This window comes from Rhamphochromis sp. 'chilingali', assembly GCF_963969265.1.
Source record: "Rhamphochromis sp. 'chilingali' genome assembly, chromosome: 20".
Lineage (NCBI taxonomy): Eukaryota > Metazoa > Chordata > Actinopteri > Cichliformes > Cichlidae > Rhamphochromis > Rhamphochromis sp. 'chilingali'.
The window spans coordinates 28976480-29002349 of NC_137947.1; the positions used below are offsets into that span (position 1 = coordinate 28976480).

The 25870-nt window shown below is 38.8% G+C and overlaps 1 protein-coding gene across 1 annotated transcript; it reads left to right on the forward strand.

Annotated features, from left to right (window-relative positions):
* Window positions 1–2086: 2086 nt before the first annotated feature.
* Window positions 2087–24025, forward strand: LOC308388797 (coiled-coil domain-containing protein 172-like; the record flags this gene model as incomplete). Its single annotated transcript, XM_080869723.1, has 8 exons — window positions 2087–2165; window positions 2350–2435; window positions 3882–3998; window positions 4469–4634; window positions 7235–7336; window positions 9426–9528; window positions 23683–23758; window positions 23990–24025. The coding sequence occupies 8 exons, from the start codon at window positions 2087–2089 to the stop codon at window positions 24023–24025; spliced, it is 765 nt and encodes a 254-aa protein (XP_080725849.1).
* Between the last annotated feature and the right edge of the window lie 1845 nt (window positions 24026–25870).

The following is a 25870-nucleotide window of genomic DNA, read 5'->3' on the forward strand; positions in this document are numbered from 1 at the left end:
ACATCAGTGACTTATCCCTTATTGAAAAAGTCCTGGATAGGTTGGTACAGGTCAATCCTGCAGGCTACATTGACATGACACAGGCCATGGATATTATTAAAAAGAGAACATGACTGGAAAAGAGACAGAAAATGAGATGAACGGCAGTCTCAGTCCGCACTGTGGGATAATTGTCTGCTTACAATTTGATGACTTTGCTGTTCTAACGTCTCCAAAGGGAAGTTTGCCAGTCAGGGGGGAGGCTCAGGCTGGTGATTTATGAAAAAAAGCCCTAATCAATATTTGATATTAATTTTGTAAATGAATGTCAGAATGATGTAGCCCTCTGGTCGTTTAACTGTTTCACGCAGTAATGTGTTTTATGGCACCGGATCAGAGGCTTTTTCTTTTCTTTTTTTTACTAGAAACCTGGTCAAAGTCTGGAATTGTGTGACAAATGTAGGCAGCAGGTGTAGATGGATTACTCTGAGAAAGCTGACTGCGCCAATACAGCACTTCATAACACTCAACAGTCAGGCTGAGTGGGGACTGATAAATGTCAGTGTACTGCCGGTCACTATAGTTAGGCGGTACTTCTCTAATTTATATTACCAGCAGATACAGGACAAGGATGATGACTCTGAAGAAGGAAAACGTCAATTTAATTGCTGACTTGAAGATTTAACACAGGTTGAGTTGTGATTTATCTGATAAATCCATGAACTATCTACAGTTAACTGAGGCTATATCCAGGACATAAATAATTAGCTGATTGATTGTGTTTTTTTTGTTTGTTTTTTTTAAATTTGTATTTACTTAGCGAGGATAGGTTAATTGGTAACTCTAAATTTCCCATAGGTGTTAATGCGGGAGTGAATGTGCGAATGGTTGCCTCTGTGAGGGTCCTGCACAGTATCTTAGCTGCTCTTCTGGATGGAAACGTTGGATGTTGTTCCTTGGATCTGTTGGAGCCACTGGCCTAGCTTGGGGGTCACTGCACCTAGTGCTCCAATTATCACTGCGACCACTGTTACCTTCACCCTCCACATTTTCTTGAGCTCTTCTCTGAGCCCTTGGTATTTGTCATGTTCATGTTCTGTCTTCCTGATGTTGCTATCATTTGGTATTGCTACATTTATCATTATAGCTGTTTTTCTGCTTGTCCACCACCACAACTATGTTCAGTATGTTAGCTTTTACCAGTTTGTCTATTTGTATGATGATATTTGTGGGTGTTACATACTGTGCAGGGGCCTGTCCTTTCATGATGGTTCCTCCTCTTGGAGGAGCACAGTATGTAACACCAGCAAATAGAAGAAGTGGCTGATATTGAGAAATCCTACCAAGGGCTGGAAAAAGCTGAACTGAAAGACAGCACAGAGGCACTAATCATAGCAGCAATGGAACACGCTCTGAGTATAAGGTCAGTAGAGGCTGGAGTCTACAACACCAGGAAAGACCATGGGGTCTTGCCTGGTGGGGTCCTGCCTGGTGTTAGGACATGTTTGCAACTGTGCAACGTCCACTTGTTCATGTCCACTTGCCTGAACTTGAACTAATGTCTAGTAATGTGACTCACTGATTATTGTGTGTGTGATAAAACCATTTCTTTTTCTTCTTCTTATTATTATTATCATTATTATTAGTAGTAGCGGTATTTCATCAGATTTTGTACTGCTATAATGGAGGGATTTTCCAAATATAGAATCTATAAGTATAAGAGCATAAAGTATAAGATTGATTTATTTATTTTCAAAGGAACAATCTTTATAATATTTAATGTCAATATCATGATATCAAATGTCAAATTTAATTTAAAATAACTGAATAAGCAAAACTAAAACCAAACATTTTAAGGACACAATAAAAGTAATGACTCCTGACTGAAAACTATGACTACTAAAACTAAAGCTAAATATACTGAACTACAAATACAAATTAAAGTTTAACAACAACAAAAAAAAAACTAATTAAAAAATGTTGCAACAATGTCACAATTATAATGAGCTAAGTCAGTCATTCAGACTCTTTGTCCTGACAGAAACTAGCCTCCTTAGGTTAGATGGTCTGCTAGCTAACTGTTTATTGACCCAGCTACTAAGCCAAAATGAGTTTGGACACACTTTTTCAACAAATTCTTTTAACTGAGCAACAGTTAGCAGAACAGACACAAAAAATCAAGGATGGTAAGTTTTGTTTATTTCTCTGAATCTGTTTTTTTTTTTTTTTTTGCTTAATTATCACTCTTCAGCTAGCAAATAAGCTAACAGCTAAACGCTAGTGACAATGCTAAATATGTATCTATACAGGCTACTGTATTTTAATGTTTAATGTTGCATCATGTGATGTTTTTTCAAAAATGTTTTTTAGTCAAAATAGCCATCATCAGATGCAATGAGAAGATAAAGAGTGTCACTGAGCAGTATGGAAAGAGCAAAGAGGAACTTGATGAAAAGGTGAAACTGTTGCTAGTTGATGCTAACGAGTGAATTATATATATTTTGTGACCAGAGGCAAAGCCATAGCACTGTTTTTAAGATGCTCACATTTATTAGATTTTAGATATAAACCATTTGGTTCTTCAAATAACCCTTTGTGTGATGGTAGCCGTAGTTTACTGAGCTTAAATTCATCATATATAATGTCTTAAATGATCTTGAACTGTGTTTATTAAATATTTACACACTAGCTGTAAAATCATGTCACAGGGTGATGGAAAGTGTTCACTTGTTGCACTGTATTTTAGAAGGAGCCCCTGTAAATTGGTCTGTTTCATGGTACTGTGATTTATTACATAACAGCTTTATGTTTACACAGCTCAGTGCAAATTTCAGAGGTCCCATATTATTAATTTTCTAATAAAAATTAGTAAAATGTTGTTCCTGGAATGTTTTACCTGGGATGTAACATAACACGTGTGTATGTATAACAAAAATAATTAATATTTAATTTGTTGTGGTTTCCAAAAGGAAAGAGGCCATTCTACTCATCATCACCTTTATAAAACTGAAAAAATACACACATTGTAAAATATGAATAGAAACTGATTAATTAAAAAAAAGCAGACATTGAACTATCAAAGCAGCACAATGCCATATTGAGGAGCTGATCTAGTTTATGATTTAGAACACTTAATCTCTACATTCAATGGCTAATTTCCCCAAATAACATTACTGAGACCTTTAGTTTGTGAGATATAATGCCCCATTAAAAATAATTAAAAAAAAAGAGGCTCTTTGGTTTTTTCACAAATATTGCAAGGATCACACCATGCCCTACTGATGATTTGAAACACATGGCAGTGGTATCTTTTTTTTTTTTTACTATTGAGACTGTTTACATTATGCAGATATGCAGGCTGTGTTTACTGCACAGTGTGTTTACAGCTCTCATGATGTAAGGTCTTATGGTTTATGAGAGCTGTCTTAAGATAATTACAGTGTTTATAGGACTTGGAAGCTGATTGTGCTCACTGAAACATGCTGCACTTTAGTATTACAGCAGAAGAAAAGCAAAGCTACTTTCTCCTCTTTAGCTCAAGAAACAGACTGAAATTACACCAAAAGTTATGCCCAAGGCAAGAATCTACCTTCCTACATAATCGCTCTTTCTTTATGTTTATGATATCGATTTAAAAAGAAACCTGAATTGTTGCTGAACTAGTTAACGAAACAGGATGTTTTTAGTTACAGTTTCAAAATAACTCCAGTTATTATGTCTGTCTCTAATAATCAGGTATAGAGTATATACTGATTGTTCCAAACTAGAACTTTGATCTCATTTCACCCCGTCTGGTATCAAGTGATATTGCTCACATACGAAGCATCACCAATCCATCTCCCTCTCTGTACATCTGTCTGTCAGCATGTGTGTCTTGATCATCTCCTGTATTTATGCTTCAGGCTCAGCAGTTGTCTGCAATGAGGCTGCGGTGTGACCTGGCAAAGAAATATGAGAACCAGATGTTAAAGCAAATTGAAGAGCTGCTCTGTCAGAAGAGCCACCTCAGGGATCATCTAGTAGGTTGAAGCCTGGATCAATACTTATCTCTCAAATTAGACAGGTTGTATCCAATATGGATACCTCTTCAGCTTTAATAGCTTTAACTTCTTGATTGAATCACAGTACTATATAGAATGACCCGATCAATTAATCAGTGAAAACACAGATCAAAAAAGTGGTACCCTTCAGAGATGTTTGCATTTTCGTAGAAACTGAGTTTGACATTTTAGAATTGCTTGTTTAAAATTCCACAGGTATTAAACTAGGTTATGTAAAAAATAATGTAAAATCAGAGCCTCATTTTAGAAGCAGAATCCCACCAAAAATGGTGGGATTCTGCATTCTACACAATAAGCTCTTAGAGCAAAGATTTTCTTTTTTTTCCAAATGTTATCATAATTATACAGTAACATTAAGTCTGTAGTACCACAAGGTCTGTTAATATTGTTGTTAGAAGTATTTCCCATGATCCTCCTTTTCATACCAGACCAAGATAAAGATGGTGGCTAAAGAAGAGGAGGAAAACTTCCTTCAAGAGATCTCAAGGTTTAACAGTGACTTCAGTCTTAAGGCGAACAGAGAAACAGTCTTCAAGAGCCAAACTCACACTGTGCTCCTGGATCTGGAGAAGGAGGTGGAATCGATACACAAAGGTTGTAAAACACTTTACTGTAGTGTTTTCAGGGAAGACAGAGGTTACATGAAACAGATGTGGCCCTGAATGCTGCTCTAGAAATTATTAGTTATTTTAGAAATGGGCAAAATAGATCTCCAATGCCTATAATTCATGAAAAAGAACGTTTTCAAGGACTCCATGCAGCACACTCTTTCTGCTTCTGTGGGAGTTAAGAGAGTGAGTAGCAGCGAGGTGCTAGTAAAGAAATGCACTTGATTCACTCATCATTAACAAGTGTGACCACCTTAATAAAAACAGAAATTTTGCCAGCTTGCTCGTTTGGAACATTTACCATAATCTTCCCAGGAATGGATGTCCCAACAAATTCACGCCAAGGTCAGATCGTGCAGCGTTTAGAGCAGCGGTCCCCAATATTTTTTGAGCCACGGACTGGTTTAGGTCTGACAATATTTTCACTGAACGGCCTTTAAGGTGTGTCGCAGATAAAAACAATAAAATAAAACCAGTACCGGTACATAAAAAAAGACGATTAATTCATAACACATGAGAAAAGACCCAGAGAAACCAAGTTAACGATAAAAACCCTTAAAACCATAAATTTCACACCCGAGCCTCAACTCTCGCAGCCCGGTGGGGACTGCTGGTTTAGTGAAACAGCTAAAATTCCTACAGCTACATCTCAGACTCACTTAGCATGTTAAATGTTAAAGTTCATGGCAGTATAATTAGAAAACGACTGAATAGCTATGCCTATTTTGGAGGGGTGTCCTGATTTATCTTAAAGACTATGGCATTGAAAAGGGCTTGAAAAGTTGAACAAACTAAAGAACTTCAGGATCAATGTCCTTTGACCAAATTGTAGATATCTGGCCATAATGCACACCACCCTATTTGGCAAAAACCAATGAAAGCATCTCAGCACGAACACTGCAAACCATCTGTCAAGGACGGTGGTGGAGGGGGGGATTATTTGGGCTTGTTTTACAGCCACCAGCTATCTGTAAATAGTCACTAACATGTCAGGTCTAGTTGAGTATTGATTTAGTCCGCAAGTAAAAAGCCCTAATTTGGCAGATCAGGTGATCTCATTGCCAGCTCACTGCTGGTTGGGAACCAAAATCTCATATCCCGATATAAGATAACGATATAAATCACAAACGATATAAATCACAAAAATTTAACATTTTTTGTAAATTCTGTGAATCTCAGGCAGCTCGACTTGCGTGAAGTGTTTCCAGCTGCGCATCCTTTACCCGGAGCCGAGTGTTTTAACCAATGCATGAAACTATACATTTTTAGACATAAGTTGTAACGGCCGCCGTTTTCTTTGTATTTATTACATGGCGTGCTGTGGGGAAAAGCCTGTTCTAACGTTTGGGTCTAAGGTTTCTTTTTTAGCACCTGGCGGCGCTTTTTTACTCTCATCCGTAAATAATCTGCTCTTTCACGTGATTCAGTTTATTTTGAAAAGTTTCAACAGGATCTTGAGCTTTATTGTGAAAGGTTTAAGTGGAACATAAACAAGCGGACACGCGAAGGTGTTACCGTCGCTGTTGCTAATGACAACGCATAAAAACAGGTGCTTGTCCATCAGTAATGTGGTTATATTACATTTAAGAGAAAGAGAGAACTTTAAGAAATTAATATAGCCACTACAGTGACCATCAGAACGATGAACAAATATTGTCGTAAACAGTTTATTTTGCGACACCACGAAACAAACAATAGTGTAAAATGAAACGCTAGATGTTTTTATATCGTCATCCGATATATATCGTTATATCGAACAGCCCTATACCCTTCTACATATTCTGTTTGCAGATCAATGTCCTGTAAGATTTTCAGGATACTATATAAGCTGTTGCCACACAGCTGCAAGCTGCTTTGCATCCCACCTCCTGCCCAGCTTATCATTTTATAAGATAAGATAAGATAAGATAAGACTTTATTGATCCCACAACGGGGAAATTTTTGCGTCACCTCAGCTCAGGTACAGATATATTCTTTTGACTGAAGTGGTCCTGAATGAAATGAATAATTGCTACATCTACTGTGTATGAGCCCAGACATCTCATAGTAGTATAACAGTTGCCTGCTAAATATAGAAATGCAAGAAACTATATCTGTTTAAACACCCAAGATTCCAGTATAATCTGTGTTAAGTTGGTTAGTGAGCTCAGGACTTATAATAATTATATAAGCTCACACTCAAACACCTGGCGTTTGCTGCACTATTAATACTTGTGCTGTGAACATATATATCTATTAAAGTGTGGTTAGATATTTAACCACACAAAGGTAAAGTAAAGGTTAAATATCAAAAAAGGTTTTAGAAAACAAGTTTAATGTAACAAAGGTTTTCTTGACAGTTTGAAACCAGCCAAACAAAAACACTGTGTTCATGTTTTTAATGTAATCATTAGGATAACTAACAGCTCTTATACAGGCCTAATATGAAGTGATTTAAACTCAGGTTGTGGCCCCTATGACAACCGTCTTTGCATTATGTATTTGTATTTTTGTCCAGCAGTATACATTCATTATAGAGTTTCTGGTGATTATTACTCAATCCATGAGAACCTTTGCAGATTTATCTTTTCCTCTTCTATAATTTAGAGAAGGAGTTGATGAGCTGCACAAACAGTCACATGAGCTCCATTGCAGAAGAGAAGAGAGCACTCCTGCTTGAACTACAGAGTCTGAATGATATCGACGAAGGTGAGCAGCGAAGGTTCATTTTATGCAAATCAGACCATAGCCATATTTTTAAAAGGACCTCTGTAAGCTCCTTTAATTTTTCCACATGCATTCACACAGCCTTTAACCCAGACCAGCAGTTACTTTATAATTCAGCTGGTCTGCCAAGGCAGTTTAATCTTGAGCCCAGATGTTAGATCTTCTACAACATATTTCTGGCTCCATGAACAGGTTGAGCGGGTGTGCTTGCCGTGTTTTTTAAATCTGAGTTAAGGAGGCTGTACACACACATACTGTAATAAGTCCTTTCTAAGAAGAGGAGCCAAACATTCCATGTCAAAGTAAATCCAAAAGTCCACAACTTTGTTTCTGTCCAGGGTTTTACCACATAAAATCCAAAAGGTGAGGCAGAACAAAGTCCAAAAACCAGTCTGTACATGAAGATAATAAAAATGAAATAAAGACACTGGCAAAACAAAGCAAGAAGAAAAGCTTATACTAGAATTATAAGAAAGGGCTGGAAGTCTTGACTGCCAACAAGACAATCTGGCATGGAACCAATGGGAAAGTGAACACACACGAATACACAGGTGAGTAATTGGCTGATGTAGAACAGGTGTGAAAGAAAACTGGCAGCAGACTGAAAAAAGTTAGCAATTAAATAAAATGTAAGAAAACGGACAACAAATTAAAACAGGAAGTGAGAGAAAGAACGTAACAAAATTCAACGTACCATCAAAAGATTAAGAGTGGAAAGGTAGTTGGTACAGATGACATACCTGTGGAGGCATGGAGCTGAGCTACATGAGAGATTGTGTGAGCTCTCCAGAACCTCACAAAGTCTTAGAGAGTGAGAGGATGTCTGAGGAAAGAAAAGTGGTGTCAGAATTAATCATTTAAGATTGTCATTTATCCTTAGAAATATATATCCATTCGTATGCTGATAAAAATCATATCCTTATTAGGTCTGATAAGATTCTGTGTGCACTTGTGTACCATGAGATGAGAGGAAGCAGTCTCGATGGTATAATTCTATTATAGCTTTTGAAACCAGACTGTCCTGTTCTGTTTAAAAGTGCCAGAGTTCACACCTTTAAATGTGAGTTTGAGAGTTTGAGATATGACCTATTGCAAGTTCCTGTTTTTATAGTTTAGCAAGATGCTTACTTCTGCATACAATTTAAGTTCACTGAAAGGTCATATGTCTATGTATAGAATGGCTGGAAACACACACACACACACACATACACCTGCACACACACACAGAATACAGACACTGATGTTGCTCAGATATGCCTGTTTTAAGAATGTCACGTGTATTTGTAATTGCATATTCATGAATGATTGCTTGCTGACAATAAAAATAACTGTAGCGAAGGAATCAGTTGAAGTTGGTCGAGTTCAGGTGAAGGAATCTTTTCCTCAACTTTGACTGACTTCCCTCGCGAGCCACAAACACAGAGAGTGCCTTCTTGCCTTGTTTTGTCGTGCAGTTGTTGGTCTCGTGTTCCAGCGGGGTTTGTGCCTAGATAAACCCAACAAGTGGTGTACTGGTTCAGGCTTTCAAGAACAAGGGTGCTGTAGCTGTAGCTACTACAGAGGAATAAAATTGATGAGCCATATCATGACGATATAGAATACAGATATAGAATATAGTTATGATATGGTCTCAAGACAGGAACTGTGTTACTCCATGAGTAAGTCATGTATGTATGAGAGAATGAGAAGCACAGACTGGCTGCAGTGGACAGTTTTTGTTGTTTTTAACATTTAGTTTCACTTCACTACAGAGAACTTCTTTGTCTTTCATGACTTTGGTCTTCTTTGTGGCAGGAGCTTAACTAAAAGATCGACAAACACAGAAGCGTAGCCCACATAGCTGTTTTTGGCACTGCCCTCTTGGTGAGGGTACACAGCTGCATGACAGTCTGCAAGCTCTGTGTAGGACCAACACACAACCATACCAGTCCCTTTAGAATAAGAAACTTTAACAGTTGTAGTGTTGTATAATCCAAACCTTGTTCTGTTGTTTTAACCGTGTAGCTACAGCATGTGTCTGTCTTCCCTGAGTGACGTCGTCTTATGTTTGATTTATTACTCCTGACTGCAGACCTGGATCGGCAGCTGAGTGAGGCTGAAGCAATGACAGAATCTCTGAGATCGGAGAGCCAGCTTGTCAGTCAGAAACCTCTCACTGACAGCTCCTGTCTGAGGTGAGTGCTGGATAACTGTCTGGATGCTGAGGCAGGTTTATGCATTTGGACACATAGATGGAATCTACAGTACCAGATTTACTTGCAGTTACATCATGTCACAGAATAATCTTTGGGAGGTCCAACACAGTAAATATTACAGATAAATAAGACATAAAAGAGCAGAATTACATAAAAACACAGCATTAGGCTTCTCAGCATTTCATTAACAATATTTCCACAGATTCCTGGCGTTTTAAACATTCCTTGCTGAGCAGCTGTGATTTTTAATTAGTTGAGAATTTTGTTTTGTGAATGCTGTCGGAGGACTCGGTGTTCAGAAGCACAACCGCTGTCCCCTCTCTGCAGGACCCTGTGGCTTTCTTTAGTGTAACTGCAAAAAATTCCATCTCAGTAGTGGTATTATCAGCTTTGGTCATTCTTACAACGGTAAATGTACTTAAGAAAAAGACAGACGAAAGAAATGCTGCAGAGCCAAGCATTCTGGCTTTTAAATTAAACTGTTTACAAATGGGAGATCTGGATCATACCAAGAAGGGCTGAATAGACCAGTAAACCCAGTTCTTGTCTTGCCTTTTTCTCCGTCTTGATCCTGCTGGGTAGAGTCCAAACATAGAAGTGTAAATAACAGCACATTAAGGCCATTTGGTTTAATTAAGGCTTTGATCTGGAGTTTATTTCATTTTGTCAGCAACTGGAGAAAAACAACCAACTGAGGCTATTGTGATTGATATATTTATTAATGATGACAGTGTAAAGCTTAGCATTCAAGCTAAGTGTTTAATCAGCTTTGGTTTTAGTGGAATAATAAATCATGCTTTAACCACAGACTGTATATAAACGATGGGCATAGTAATGCATCATGTTCATTTAGTAAATTGCTGCATTTACAGTAAAATAGATGTTAAATCAGGGTATGATGGATATTTTGAAATCTACAAGTAGGAGCCTGCAGTTTCCCATCGATCTCTGCTCACCGCATTTCACAAAGTGCTTAGCTCGAGGTGCCAAAATGGAGTCTGATCTCGTGTCTGCTGTCTGTGGCTTTAACTGGAATAATCTATAAAGGAATTCAAACACACTCATACATGTCACATGTAGAAAACCATGTTACACAGAAGTCTGTTTTTTTTAGGTCACTTCAATAGTTTGGATTTCTCTAACAGTAGTTCTTTGACTTTCAAAGCAAATGAAAAGTATTGAATCTGTTACCATTAAGGCTCCTCAAAGTCAAGTCAAGTCAAGTCAAGTCAAGTTGGCTTTATTGTCACTTCAACCATATACAGTTTAACAGTACACAGTGAGGCGAAACAACGTTCCTCCAGGAACCAAGGTGCTACATGCAACATAAATTTACAACATAAATTAACAGAAAACACTAAACTAGCTAACTAAGAGGCCTAGTTAGCTGGCTAGCAGAGACAAGACAGACTGACCTAACATAAATTACAACATAAATTAACAAAAAAAAAACCAAAAAAAAAAACTAACTATCTAACTATCTAAGGAAGACTTTTTTTTTTGTTATCAGACAGCAGACAATAAAGCGCACGTGCAAATGTGCAAACAGAGCAGCAAAGTGACAGAATGATAGAAAAACACAACGTAACTTAATAATAAGGTTTTGTGATGATGAGTTGAGGTAGTGGAGGAACAGTAAACATTCCTTAGTGTAGCAGCAAAAATTAGGAAGTACAGAAGTTAGTGCAAAAAGTCCAGTAATAATATTGTGCAAAAGAGCATTTACAGGTTGGTGTGTACGATGGTTTGGTGGTGTAGGTCAGTGTGTTTGCGCTTGTGTTGATTAGTCAGTCCAGTCTCAATGTTTTGAGGTAGTTGAGTTAACCTGAGTGATAGTGTGTGTGTGTGTGTGTGTGTGTGTGTGTGTGTGTGTGTGTGTGTGTGTGTGTGTGTGTGTGTGTATCAGTCAGTCCCTTTTTGCTGAGGAGACGGATGGCTTGTGGAAAAAAGCTGTTGCACAGTCTGGATGTGTGTGCCCGAATGCTTCGGTACCTTTTTTCAGATGGCAGGAGTGTGAAGAGTGTGTGAGAGGCCCAACAGGCTCAGCTTTCCGATCAGTTGTTGGGGGATGATCGTGTTGAATGCTGAGCTGAAATCTATGTACAGCATTCGGACGTGTGAGTCCTTCTTGTCCAAGTGTGTCAGGGCAAGATGGAGTGCAGTGGAGATGGCGTCGTCCGTTGAGCGGTTATGGCGGTATGCAAATTGCAGTGGGTCCAGTGAGGGGGGCAGCAGGGTCTTGATGTGTCTCATGACGAGCCGCTCGAAGCACTTCATGATGGTGGGTGTAAGTGCAACGGACGGTAGTCGTTGAGACAGGACACAGAAGACTTCTTGGGCACGGGGACGATGGTGGTGGCCTTGAAGCACGTGGGAACGACGGCACTGCTCAGAGAGATGTTGAAGATGTCGGAAACTTTAGGGAGACTGCTTTGTCAGATACAGTTATTTCATCATTCTTTTATCTTCTAGTGGGTATGAGCTTTATTGTCATGACTCGTGCTGTGGCAGGCAGAATGTAGGACCCAGATGCAGGACTTGAAACGAAAGGTTTAACTGAAGGAGGCAGCTTTAATGGCTGTGCAAAACTCAATACAAGAAAACATAAATAAAACTAGAAATATATAAATATAAAAATAGAAACTTTGGAACTACAAACTAAAACTAGAAACTCAGAAGAACCATTTAGTGATAAGGACCAAAAAGGCACAGCAAGACACACAGCAACATAAGGTAATGACAACACACGGACAGACGAAAACACAGGGCTTAAATACACCAGGAAGTGACGAGGGAATTGGAAACAGGAGGGAGACACAGCTGTGACTAATCTGACCAAACGAGACAGGGTGGAAGCTAAACTCAAAACAGTGAACACAGGACACGAGACCGTCAAAGTAAAACAGGAAATACAAAACAGGCAATCCAGACGCAGACTTGACAAGGAGACACGGATGACAGAGAAGACCGAGGAGATGCACGAACATAGAAACCAGGAAAGAACAGACAAGAAAACATAACTGACTTGACACAGAGAACACAAGGGAGGAACAGTAACAAAACCTAAGATCTAAAAATCACTAAAGTATAACCAGAAATCACTGAATCAAATAATATTAATAAACAAAAACATAAACACTGAGTCACCAGACTCAGGACCGTGACATTTATAGCATGACATATTGAACTCTGTTAGTATCATCAAATGTTATCAGGGCCTAAATAACAACAAAAGGAGGCACTGATCATAGTAATTTTCACAGCCAGAGAAAACAGTCAACAGCACAATATAAAATTGAGGGCTGACGAGTTGCTTGAGAACATTAGATGACTGTTTTAGTATCCTGTGTTCAGTTGGTGTTAAAAAGCTAACATTAGCTACTTGTTAACAAGTTGCTACAGTTAGCCAAGTCACTTGGACACTTTCAGTGTAAAATGACCTGAACACTCTCAGAAAGCTTCTGAGCTTAGCTTCCATGAATATAGCAGCTTAAAAGTGACATTTCCCATATGGAAAAGATATATATAAATCTTATAAAGTTTGTATCTGTCTTGTGTGAGACTTGTATGAAAAGCATATAAGAGTGAAAACAGATATAAGATCCCGTGAAAATTTATATAATGAAACTTGTATGTTTTGGATACTTACTAAAAAAATATATGAAAGTAATGAGAAAGTGGCCACTTTCATGAGTAAATCATGTAAGCCTTACATGATTTACTCATGAAAGTGGCCACTTTCATGAGTAATCACATATAAGTTTTTACTATCTCTTTTCCATATGGGTTGTTTGAAAGAGGACCAAACTCGTGCTTCACATGTAGGAAAGCTAAGCATCAAGATCCCTCTGTGCTCACTGTTTTCTCTGTCCGTTATATTACATTGTTAATAGTTGTTAATCGGTGCAGTTCAGTATTCAGTTATAAATATGTGGGTGTCACAGCCCTGGGTTCTCTGTTTTTGAACTCCTAAGTTGTGTTGACGAATAATCGTCTTTAGCTTGATTCTTTGTTTATTTATTGCGTTGTCACTTTGGTGCTTCTGTTCCAGTTACTTTGGTGTTTATAGTATTTGTTCTGTCAGTTAAACGTGCCTCCCCTGTGCTCCCCATGTGTAGTAAAGTCTCTGTCACTTTGTTAGTGCTCCCCTTTTAGTTATTTCCCGTATTACTTTGATAGTCGTTTGCTTTAATTTTAGTTTACTTTTCGTGTCTCATTGAGCCATGAGCAGTTCCACGTCACCTCCTGTGGATTTAGTTCCTTGATATGTCATACTGTTTCCCATAGTTCCTGCTGTTTCTGATTTTTCGGATTAACCTCTAGTGTGTCAGATGGTTATTCATGGAGTTCCTGTCTGGACATTTTGTACCAACACATCCTTCTCCATTGAATAATCAGTCTGTGTTCATCCTGCTAAGATATTTAAACTGAAATCCATAGCCTTTGATCCATGTGGTTTTCATTTAGCCTGTCTTTGCTTTTCAGTTTCTTTATTCTATTTTTCATTCATATTTCCATTCAAATCTTTCTAACGATGTTGTTGTTGTAATTTAAATCTGTTTTTACTTTGTGCTGTAGCCGTAAAGCTACATGTCTTAATGTTTCTTATTTCTCAGTAAGTACAGGAAAAATATATACATGGATTTTTTTCCCCTGTTCTGTCTGACAGTGTAACAATCAGAATTGCTGTCTGAAGGCCAAAGAAAGGCCAACAGTGGTCTGCGTCATAGTTATATTTTATTAGAATTTTATTAGGATTTCTTTATTTTGGATTATTACGACCATAACTGACAAGACTGGGGATGGAAAAGAAAAAAAAAAGAAAGAAAGTGAAGTTGGAGAGAGAGTTAACATAAAGACTGAGAAAAAAATAGCAGGGAAGAAAAGAAAAGAGGAAAAAAAAATGACAGCATGCCATGCCAAGCGGCTGCCAGGAAGCAAACCAGTACACACCCGAGCACCCAGCCCCGGACACCGGGAACCACCAACGCAATGGCGGGTTGGGGCACTGGGGTAACCTGAGATGTGCTTAGAAGAGAAAGAGTCTTAGACCTGACCTGACACATAGGCATAGACAAACAGGCACCCACAGACACAAACACGCATTCCCTTCCTTACGCACACAAATACAAGAATTGTGAATACTTAAATATAAAACTAAACACTAAAAAGAAGCGGCAGAAAGCACCCGGAACGACATTTAGGACAGAGATGTGCTCCCATTGCAGTACAGATGGACAGTATACAGTATAGATGCATGGCATAAATTACATTCTTTCCTACAGAAACGTATTGAAACAGGTTCACCCTGTTGCTACATTGAGAGACGTCCTTTATTTAATTAAAGGTTGGAGATCAATAGTGTTCCAGGAAGGAAGGGTCATTGTTGTTGCTGATGCTGCCACTTTGGATAATGTCCTCTCCACAATACCACGGATCAGTTTTGTTTCAGGTTTTGAAATAAAGATATTAAAGAGGAAAGGAATAAGGGCATGTAAAAAAACATTTGCTTCCCTTTGGTGTGCTTTATTTATATTTCTCTATATATTAATCTTCATGTGCGCTTCCTTTTTTTGTTAGCCCACCTTTTGTCTCTCGCTCTCTCTCACTCTCTCTGTCTTAGTATCATCTTAAATCATGCATGTGCGTGGCATGTCCTGTTCATCCATCAGCCTCATTAAACATACTAGGTCCTTCATTACCGCTGGGCTTATTAGCCCCGGGAAGTGCTGAGGATGTAGCTTTGGCGGAGACACCCCCTCCTGTCGTAGCCATTCTTATGATCATCCATTCTGAACTGAAACCATCAATCCTGTCTTTAGCCACTGCAGCGTCTCTTTAAAACGCATATTTAACTCTCCGCTTATTGATTGTTGGAAATTGAATGCATGTCAATTTGAAAGAGTGCAAGAGTCATTTAAAAAGTGTTCAGTGTGCAAAACAGTGGCTGCTGGTGCAGACTGGACACTGTCACAATAGAAAGATACTTGAAATATGCACCTATGTGATTGGAATTGATTATATAAGAGCTGTATGTATTTTATTATGTGTCGGATTTTCTTCACTGACATATTACTGGCAAATTATTTATGAGTGTTCATTTAAAGATGTCATAGCTCTGTAGAGTTCCAGTAAAAGCCAGCAGAGACCACCAACAGCCAAAATGCCAAATGAGTATTGCTTTAGGGACATTATTGCGTCGATTGAAGCACAGCCTGGTCGCCTTAAAAATCGGATTTGTAAGTTCCAGAGAGAAGTGTAAAGTTTAAAACGCGTCTGTTGGTTTTCAAACTGTGAAAATGCAATTTTAGGCAGGCTGTTTTATTGTTTCATTAACTTCCAATAAAAGCAGAAACGGTTCGTTCGTCTTCAATTCAGGTGTAGCTCAGTATGGATCCTCCACAACTGCCATAACAGTTCAATCACAGCCAAGGCGTCACGCTGCGTGGATCAAAGTCCAATGGTTTATCAGAGACAAACTGAACTGAGTAACACAATTGTATGTTTATGAAATTATAGTGTGAAATATTAACTCTGCTGCCATAAGCGCAGACTGCTTTCAAAGGCACAAGAAGAAGTTTGTTTCAGTCTGTAACTGAGGAGCAGCAGTCCATAAAGTTCACATATGTGATTACGTTCAAGTGCATTTTTGATCTGTCTTTATCTGATATACTTTATGTGATTGCTTTGTTTAAAACTTGTCATTGTTATTACATTTCTTCCAAGATATTGTTGCAAAAGTGCTAATTTTTAAAACTTTACAGTAGTAACAGCTTCTTTCTCCCTTTTATTCTAATCTTAGGTTTAATTAAGCAAACACTAGCAGAGCACGTTAAAACTTTCAGTTTACACATATCACAGTGAAACTTGCCCAGTTTTAATGATATTAAGGCAATAAAATCATCATCACAACTTCCATTCATTATATTTTTGTAAATGCATTTTTTACACATGATTAGGACTTAATATTATGTCCCCAATAGCAAAAAATGGTTCATCATCATCATCATCATCATTTATTTATTTATATAGCACTTTAAAAACACACCTGGTAGACCAAAGTGCTGTACAATACTAATATGCACATAGTAATAAAACCAGACATAGCAATAAAGTTAAAAAACAATAAAAAATTAAAAAAATTAAAAATTAAAAATTAAAAAAAAAAAAAAATATATATATATATATAAAATAAAATAAAAATGTCAGTTACCCACAGAGTTAAAAGCCAGGGAATAAAAATAGGTTTTTAATAAAGACTTAAAAACTGGCACTGATGCAGCCTGTCTAATATGGAGAGGAAGGTTATTCCAAAGCATCGGCGCGGCAACAGAGAACGCTCGGTCTCCTCTAAGTTTCAGCCGTGACTTTGGGACCGAAAGCATCAACTGCTCAGCTGACCGAAGGGAACGAGTGGGGACGTGGGGCTTCAACAAATCAGACAAATAAACAGGTGCCAGACCATTTAGAGATTTAAAAGCCAATAAAAGGACTTTAAAACGGATCCTGAATTCAATTGGAAGCCAGTGTAAAGAGGCCAAAATCGGAGTGATGTGATCAAATTTTCTTCTACCAGTTAAAAATCGTGCCGCAGCATTTTGCACTAATTGCAAGTGTGACAAAGTGCCCTGCCCAACCCCTGTTAAAAGAGAATTACAATAATCTAAACGTGAGGTAATAAAGGCATGAATAACGCTTTCCAAGTCACGCTTGGAAAGAAAGGGCTTAACCTTTGATAAACGTCTGAGGTGATAAAATGCTGATTTTACCACCCCGTTTACATGGTCATCAAAGGTGAGTGGAGAATAAATTTTAACTCCGAGATTTGTGATCGAACTCTTTAGTTGGGAAGTCAAAGCTGCAAGATCAACATCCAGAGTATGAGAAGAACGATTTGGGCCAAATAAAATTGCTTCTGTCTTCCGATCATTAAAATTTAAAAAGTTGTTTGCCATCCATGCTTTGACATCAGTAAGGCAGTCAAGCAGAGGTCCAGTTGGGAGACTATCAGAATGACTAAGAGGTAAGTAGAGCTGGCAGTCATCTGCGTATAGATGGAATGGCACTTTATGCTTTCGGAAAATCGCGCCAAGAGGCAAGAGGTACAATGAAAACAATAACGGCCCAAGAATAGATCCCTGTGGAACACCCCAAAGCAGAGGGGCCACAGAGGATGAAGCCGACCCCAACTTAACACAAAATGTCCTATTTAAAAGATAGGACTTTAACCACAAAAGTGCCGAACCAGTAATTCCCACACCGTGCTGTTAGCGGGAGATCAGCAAATCGTGATCCACAGTGTCAAATGCAGCTGTCATGTCCAACAAGACCAGCACTGCATATTTACCACGGTCTGTCGCTATCAGGATGTCATTCATAACTTTTACGAGGGCTGTCTCCGTGCTGTGGAATGGCTTAAAGCCGGACTGAAAGATTTCTGACAATTTAGAGTCATTCAAGTAGTCCATCAACTGAGTATAAACAATCCTTTCCAGAATCTTACTAAGAAAGGGAAGCTTAGAGATGGGTCTAAAATTTGATATGACTGAACTGTCTAAGCCTGGTTTCTTAAGTAAAGGATGTATGACTGCATGCTTAAATTCCCTAGGTACTTGACCAGACAAAAGACTAGTATTAATAATGTTCAGAATATGTGGTCCGATGATAGGAAATACCTTTTTAAGAAAACGGGGAGGAACAACGTCATTTGGAGAGCCACACGGTTTAGCATTCAACACAAGTTTCTCTAAATCAGATAAAACAATTGGTAGAAAAGCAGAGAACAGACTTGAGCAAGAACCATGCATGGCTGGGTCAGCAATAGGTAGAGTCGGAGGTCTCAAACTAGCAACCTTTTCCACAAAATAATTAAGAAACTTATTGCACATAACCGCAGAAGAGTGCAAAAGAATATAGCCTTCCGGATTAAGTACAGAATTTATAGTGTTATATAGAACACGAGGGTTATGCGAGCTGGCAGCAATAAGTTGAGAAAAATAGGAGTGCTTGGCAGCCTTTACTGCTCTCTGATAGACTTTCCAGCTAGTCTTAAGAGCTTCCATAGAGACGCACAGCCTATCTTTTTTCCACCGTCTTTCACATCTTCTACATTCTTTTCTAGCGGCTCTGGTAAAATCAGTTAGCCAAGGACTAGCCTTTGGCTTGCATTGTCTGAATATAAAAGGAGCGACAGCGTCGAGGACAGATTTACAAGCAGAATCCAAAAAAGAAACTAATCCATCTGAGATGGACAACTCAGGAGGATAAGAAATAAATTGGTCAAACAATATGGAAAACCGCTCGGCAGTATCTGAGCCAAAAGCACGATAACATCGAGCAGGTACAGCACGCTTAAGAACAGGATTAAAAAGAACAATATCACATAAAATAGGCATATGGTCAGAGAACACCGCATCCTCGACAAGTACGTTTTGGACAGATAAACCATGTGATAAAACCAAGTCCAGTGTGTGACCATGTTCTTGAGTGGCACCTTTAACAGACTGAATAAAGTTAAAAGAGTTCACTAAGTCCAGAAAGTCCTTAGCCAGGGGCTTCCCCGGGCAGCAGACGTGTATATTAAAATCACCAAGTAAAAGGATCTGGTCATACCGTGATGCACAGTCAGCAAGAAACTCTGAGAACTCGGATAAAAACTCCTTGTTATATTTTGGGGGCCAATAAACAATCGCACACAACAGCGAAGACGAATGGCCCAGTTCACACAAACAGAGTTCAAAACTGGTGTGGCGTGTTGATGGGGATAGCTGCTTAAAGTCAAGATGTGCCTTAAAAACAACAGCTAGCCCTCCTCCGCGACCAGAAACTCTCGGAACACTAAAAAAGGCACAACCAGCCGGCAGTAATTCAGAAAAGGCACTTAACTCACCGGGTGGAATCCAAGTTTCAGTCAAGCAAAGAAAATCCAGTGCATGGGAAGCGAAAAATTCCTTCAAAATGAATGTCTTATTTGCCACCGATCTGGCGTTAATTAATCCCAACCTGAGAGGAATTGGCTCGGGAGCTTCCGAGGCAGCAACAACCAGATCCACAGGTCGGAGGTTTGTTTGGTCCACTCCACGCCAACGCAGATGTCGGAGAGGAGAGGGTTTTGCAGAACCCTTCTCGAGAGATCCCACAACAGGAACCAAGCAGGAGTCCACCGGGTCCAAAGCACGCAACGGCACCAAGAGTAGCGGGCAGGATCGACAAATTGAGCGAAGCTCATGAGGAAAACAAGAGATCCTGAGTCTCAGTTTGACAAGGCGACCTCCACGGTTACCTCGTCTCCTGTGTCGCTTCCGCACATCCAGTGGCAATGGTAAGGAGCGCCAGTGAGGTGGTGTTACTTCCAAATCGGGAGGCAGAAAGCCTTGGTTGTCATTTCCAAACCGAGCTAAAGCTTGGGTAGATGAGCCTATTTCCAATAATGTCTGGCGATCATAAAACAATGCAGGGCTGACATGTTGCACAAAATTGACTAAAAACAATAAAATAAAACAAATAGAAGAGAGCGATAGACGGCATGCCAAACACACAGGCGCCATCTTTCCATCCATTTCTCCATTTTTTCCCGTTCATGGTCGCAGGGGGCTCGGGCTGGAGAGACAGACAACCACTTACACTCACATTCAGACATATGGTCAATTTAGCAGAGATTCAGATCATTGGTTCACCTGACATGCATGTCTTTGGACTGTGGGAGGAAGCTCACACAGCCACAGGGAGAACATGCAAACTACGCACTGAGAGGCCAGTTAAAACCCAGAACCTTGTTACTGTGCCAAAGGTGCTAACCACTGGACTAGGTCACCTACTAACTGGAAGGTTGGCAGTTCGATTCCAGTTTGCATGCCAAATATCCTTGGGTAAGACACTAACCCCATGTTGCTCTCCGATGCATCTATTAGACTGTGAATGTTAGATAGAAAGTGTTTAGAAGAAGTTGTGTAAAGTGCTCAGATTGAGTAGAAAAGCGATATTTAAGAACCAGTCCATTTACTAAAAAATATAAAAAATAGTCCCATGAAAATCTCTATATCGTTGTTGTTTTATGTGTTCAAACTTTTCTTAAATGTTCTGATTTTTCTTCGGCCTTCACCACATTTAACCTCCATGTTTTAATCAGCAGACTTTTAAAAACAGTTTGACATGAACAAAAATCTTTTGGGCTGGATTCCTGACTTTGCCCCTGGACTGGCGTCACACTGGGTTGCGTGCTTTCACTCCTACCCTTTGTGTCCTGTATCAGAGTGGGTGTGGAAGCAGGACCATTTAAAAGTATGCAGATGACTCTGTTAATGTTAGACTTTACCTGACCACGCATATCCTTTGCATTATGAGCTTCAGTTTCTTCTGGATAAACACAGTAAAACCAGCTTTGTTCCTGTGACCATCACTCAGATGAACAAATGATAGTTTTTGATATCCTACATAAAGCAGTGATTTTGGATTTATCTTCTAATTATATTTTATTCTTTATATTTGTCGTCTGTGTTTGTTTTGAAAATGTGCATGTGTGGATGGATGACTCACCTGCTGCAGACGAAATCTGCCTACGAGTACAAAGTAATATGACCCTGGCTGAATATGCAGATAAGGCGTCATCTGTCTAATTCCTCTCTTTTTATCATTTAGAAAATGTTGTCCAAAAAAATCTGCTCTTGCAACATTTTTAGGAATAGAAAGTTCTATAAATCAGAACATAGATGGGACTAAAACGTCAACTCTGAGTCTGAGGAAAACTACTTTTTAAGAAAACGTGACCTTTAAATATGTGGAGTGAAAAATTCTGCATATTTCTTCTGGGGTAAAAAAATATCATGTGTGTGTAGCAGCTATGATTTCCTAGAAAAAGAGAACTAAGCAGTGCGTATACATATTTGAGCTAAATAAAAAGTCTGGATTTCCAATTACTAATTGAATTTGCACATCAGTAGTTCGGCTTTAACCAGACTAAAAAGCTTTCTGCTGGTCTCAAAATGTTTCTTTCTTTCATTGACGCATTCCTTCTGCATCTGTGTGTCCTCATCTTTTATGTCTCTTCTCACCTGCAGCCTAGCACTTTAAAGCACCCAACCCGCCTTTAAAAATTTCCATTTGAATGATTTTGGTGTGAGAGAAATTGCTACACTTGATTTATTGCTGTCACTTCATTTTATACTTAGAAATTCGTCCCTCGTGGTCTTCTGTTCATCCTTATATCTGTGGAACAAGCTCCAGGAGACATTACTAAATACACAAAACAGGGAGAATGCAGTGTTGACTGCAGCTTTGTGGAGGAGCCGCAGAGTCTAACATTTTAGGCTGTGAGTGTTTGTGCTTGTCTCTACACTCCTCCTCTTCAGCTGTGACATTTGTCATACATGGTGTACATTTTGAATTAACAGCGCACAATTATGCCTCATGCGGTTTAGTCACTTTTATCAAGTACTGCAGTCCCTCGGTCTGGCTTCATTTTCTTAGTGTGCCACAAAGGTTACATCATGCAGGATCTGCTGATCACAGAATGATCTGTTACCGGTTTTGGCAACAAGGCGTTGGACTTCTGAGGCTTCCACCTCTGAACGCTGCCTGATACATAGAGCACCAGAGCGAGGGTTACCCCAGTGACTCATTGTAGCTGAGCCAGTAGATGCTTACTGGCAAAAGCCTCCCCAAGGCCAGTGTGGGGCCTGGTAACCCTGTCCTGGGTGAGGTATCATGGACGATTTTTCTCCTCATCATAGCTCTGAATCTAAGATGGGTGAGGCGTTCAGTCATTTGGAACAGGGTTAGGTTACAGAAGGCAAGGCAAGGCAAGGCAAGGCAAATTTATTTGTATAGCACAATTCAACAACAAGGTGATTCAAAGTGCTTTACAGAGACATTAGAAACAAAAACAAATAAAAAGCATGATTTAAAATTGATTAAAACAAGCAAACAAACAAACTAACTAAACACACACATTTCACACCTGTTCGCGCGATCTGAACCCTTATCGTAAGGGGAGCTACCAGTCCTTCTGTGGACGAGCTACTTTCTATTTTAAATTCCCTGAATTTAAAATACTCTCTAGACCCAGTCTAGACCCAGTTGGGGAGCTACCCAGAGCTCTAAACCCACTTAACAAACAAACAAACAAACAAACAAACAAACAAACAAACAAACAAACAAACAAACAAACAAACAAACAAACAAACAAACAAAACAGTATATAAAATCAAAACAGATAAAATCAGAAATAGATAAGATCAGTAGTTAGTGTAAGTTTTGAAATTTAAGCTTAAAAGTGTGGATTTGGTGCTTTATTCAAATGCAGCTGAGTCAGTCATTTGGAACAGGGTTAGGTTACAGAAGCTACTCCTCTACATCAAAAAGAGCCGTTTTAGGTATGCGTCTGATCAACATGCCTCCTGTGTGAGGTGTTTTGTGCATATCCAACTAGAAGGAGGCCCAAGAGCAGACGCACGGGAGAGATTATGCCTCTTAGCTGGCTTGGGAATGCCTCTGTGTCCCCCTAGGAGGTGGCTGGGGAGCAGGAGGTTGGGCATCTCTGCTCAGACTGCCCACACTTTTCCCTGCTGACCCAGATAAATGGCAGAAAATGGATTGGTAGGATCTGTTTCAAGATAATTCATCAGTTTTTAACTCATGTAAATGTATTGTCAGTGGATGCTGGGATACAGTAAATTGTAAATTCCTTAGTTGAACCATAGTCCTAATCCAGTAGTGAAATTGTTTTTGTGCAAACAAACAGTCACCGAGTCAAACGCTGTGATTTATGTTGCACATATAGTTACAACACCTCGCTCTGAACATTCATCTGAAATGTCAAACAGTCAAGTAAACTCAGACTTCAGGTGAAATCTGTTTAACAGATGGCAGCTATTGTGTTCATTTTGTTGTTTTTCAGAAAGCATTTGAAATATTTTGTGCATGTGGATTCGGTGTTCCCACCATTATAAATACTAGAGGGAAAATTGTATTATGTTATGTATTTCTTTTATTTTGGACACAATAACAAAGCAAAAGTAAATATAATGATAAAAACAATATACCAGAAAAAAATAAGCAGTTTAAACTCTACATGCAAAAATGAAGTTTATCCAAATGTTATGTTTTGTTACTGACGTGGTTTTATTTACTTGCCAGGCTGAGGAAGGAGCTGGAGATGCACAAAGAAGGACAACTTGAGCATCTGCGAGAGGAACTAAGCTCAGAAATTCAAGTTGGTGGCTTTTATTTAAATTATTCCATTAATTTTTTTCCCTTTTTTAGCATGACAGTCATACACAGATGCTGTCAAATTTGCTTAGAAGTTTTGAAAGGTAGTTGTGGGCAAACTTCCAAATGTAACACATGAGCTAAAATGCATATCTTTATTCATTTGCAAAACATTTGTCATTGTCACATTTGTTCTTTGTAAACCTATTTTTTTTCCTTTCTTTTTTAATTGCAGAAGCTGGACAGCAGCCAAGGGGCTGAGAAGTGTTAGGTTAGGCACGCTGATAATTTGCAAAGTTTATCTTGTTTGTCTTATGTTCAAAAACAAAGATGCTGATTTACAGACGGTTAGTTTCTGCTTCCCTGCTGTCTTTATTCTTCTTTATCTCCTAAGAGTCTTAACTAAGCCCTGGATAATATTTGTTTTTCTATGTGTGGATTGAATATTTTCTTTCTGTTGGTCTTTACACTTTTGTGCCCATTTCTGAGAAAAAAAAAAACAATTTTATTAAAATGTATGAATCCTTTTTTCCATGTGTCTAATCCTTGCTTATAACACCAACAAGTTATATAAAAAAATATGATTCTTATTAATGTAACTACTCACAAACACGTGCAAAAAAGGTATTCAAAGTTTTGTCCCAAAAGTGATTTTATATTGCCCTCTAGTGTATAGAATATGGTATTGCTACATTCCAGTCCAATCAGATCATGCCTACTGAAACAGCGGTGAACAGACATTGCATGATTGTTGCATGCATTTTATTTTATTTTTATTATTTATAACATTCATCATATCCTGTTCCCTGGATACCTACCTATCTAATGCTGCCTTTTTCAGCTTAAGTATGCTCTTTACCACCAGACTGAAACAAATACATTTTTTGATTAAAAAAAAATGGCTGCAGTTTTCTCCCAGTTAGCTATAGGATTGTTAGAGAGGACAGCCACTCATCACTGGTCCAACAGTAAAGTCACAATCATAATAAGGGTTCATAGACGAGGTCTGTTCAACACAAAGATTAGATAAGCTGAGGGTTAGGGCTTTGAGCAAGGTTGCCATGCTCTTCCATTTCTAGCTGGGTAATTAAACTTACTGATCAATAATAAATTTGGAGTACATGGGTAAATAAAAGTTTTACTGAGTGAGTTACCAGCCAGAAAACACAGAAGCTTAAGATGCAATATTTAGGCTTTTGCCACCCAATGGAAGCTCTGTGCAATTACAATTTACCACCATTAATCATTCAGTCCACAGACAGTTATTTCCTTAATTGATAATTAGATGGTCTGCCAGCTTACACCAGAGGGTCGTGCTGTGGGGCATTTTCTCTCTGATTAAAGTGACTCCTACTAGAATGATGTGGAATGTCAATGGCTACCTAATGAGATCCTGCAATCTCATTTTGACTTTTTAACCTCGACCCCGGTGAGCTACATCTGGATGCATCTGCAAAAACTGAGAGCAGACAGAACAGCAGACAAAGCAGTCCATTTGACAGGGTGGTTAACCTCATTTTAATGGCTGCTCTCATCAATATATGGCTGTCAAGCACATGAATATTGAGTGTCTAAGGTAAGGTAAGGTAAGGTAAGGTAAGGTAACTTTATTTATACCTAAAGGCAAGGTAAATTTGCTTTACAGAAAAATGACAGCATTTGACATCCCTTTAAAAACACACATACCTAGTAAATATATAAAACTCACTGTGACACATACTTTAATATTTCGAATCAAAAACAGTTCTTATTTAATTCAGTGACAGCAACGGGGACAAAGCTATTTTTATAACGCTTTGTCCTGCATCTCGGAAATAGAAACCTCCGTCCTGAGGGAAGAAGCTGAAATTCACCCCTTAGAGGATGGGAACCATTATTAAGGATTGATAAAGCCATCCTCTGTACCTGCTTAGAGTACAGGGAGGCTAAACAAGACTGTGGCTCACCTATCAGACGACTGGACCATCTCACTATCTGATTTAGAGAGTTTTTCCCTGTGACAGAGGTCTGACCAAACCATGCCACCAAACAAAAGGATAAAACAGACTCAATAAAAGAACGATAAAACAAAGTTAAAATTTTTTGGTCAATGTGGAAATGAACAAGTTTCCTAAGG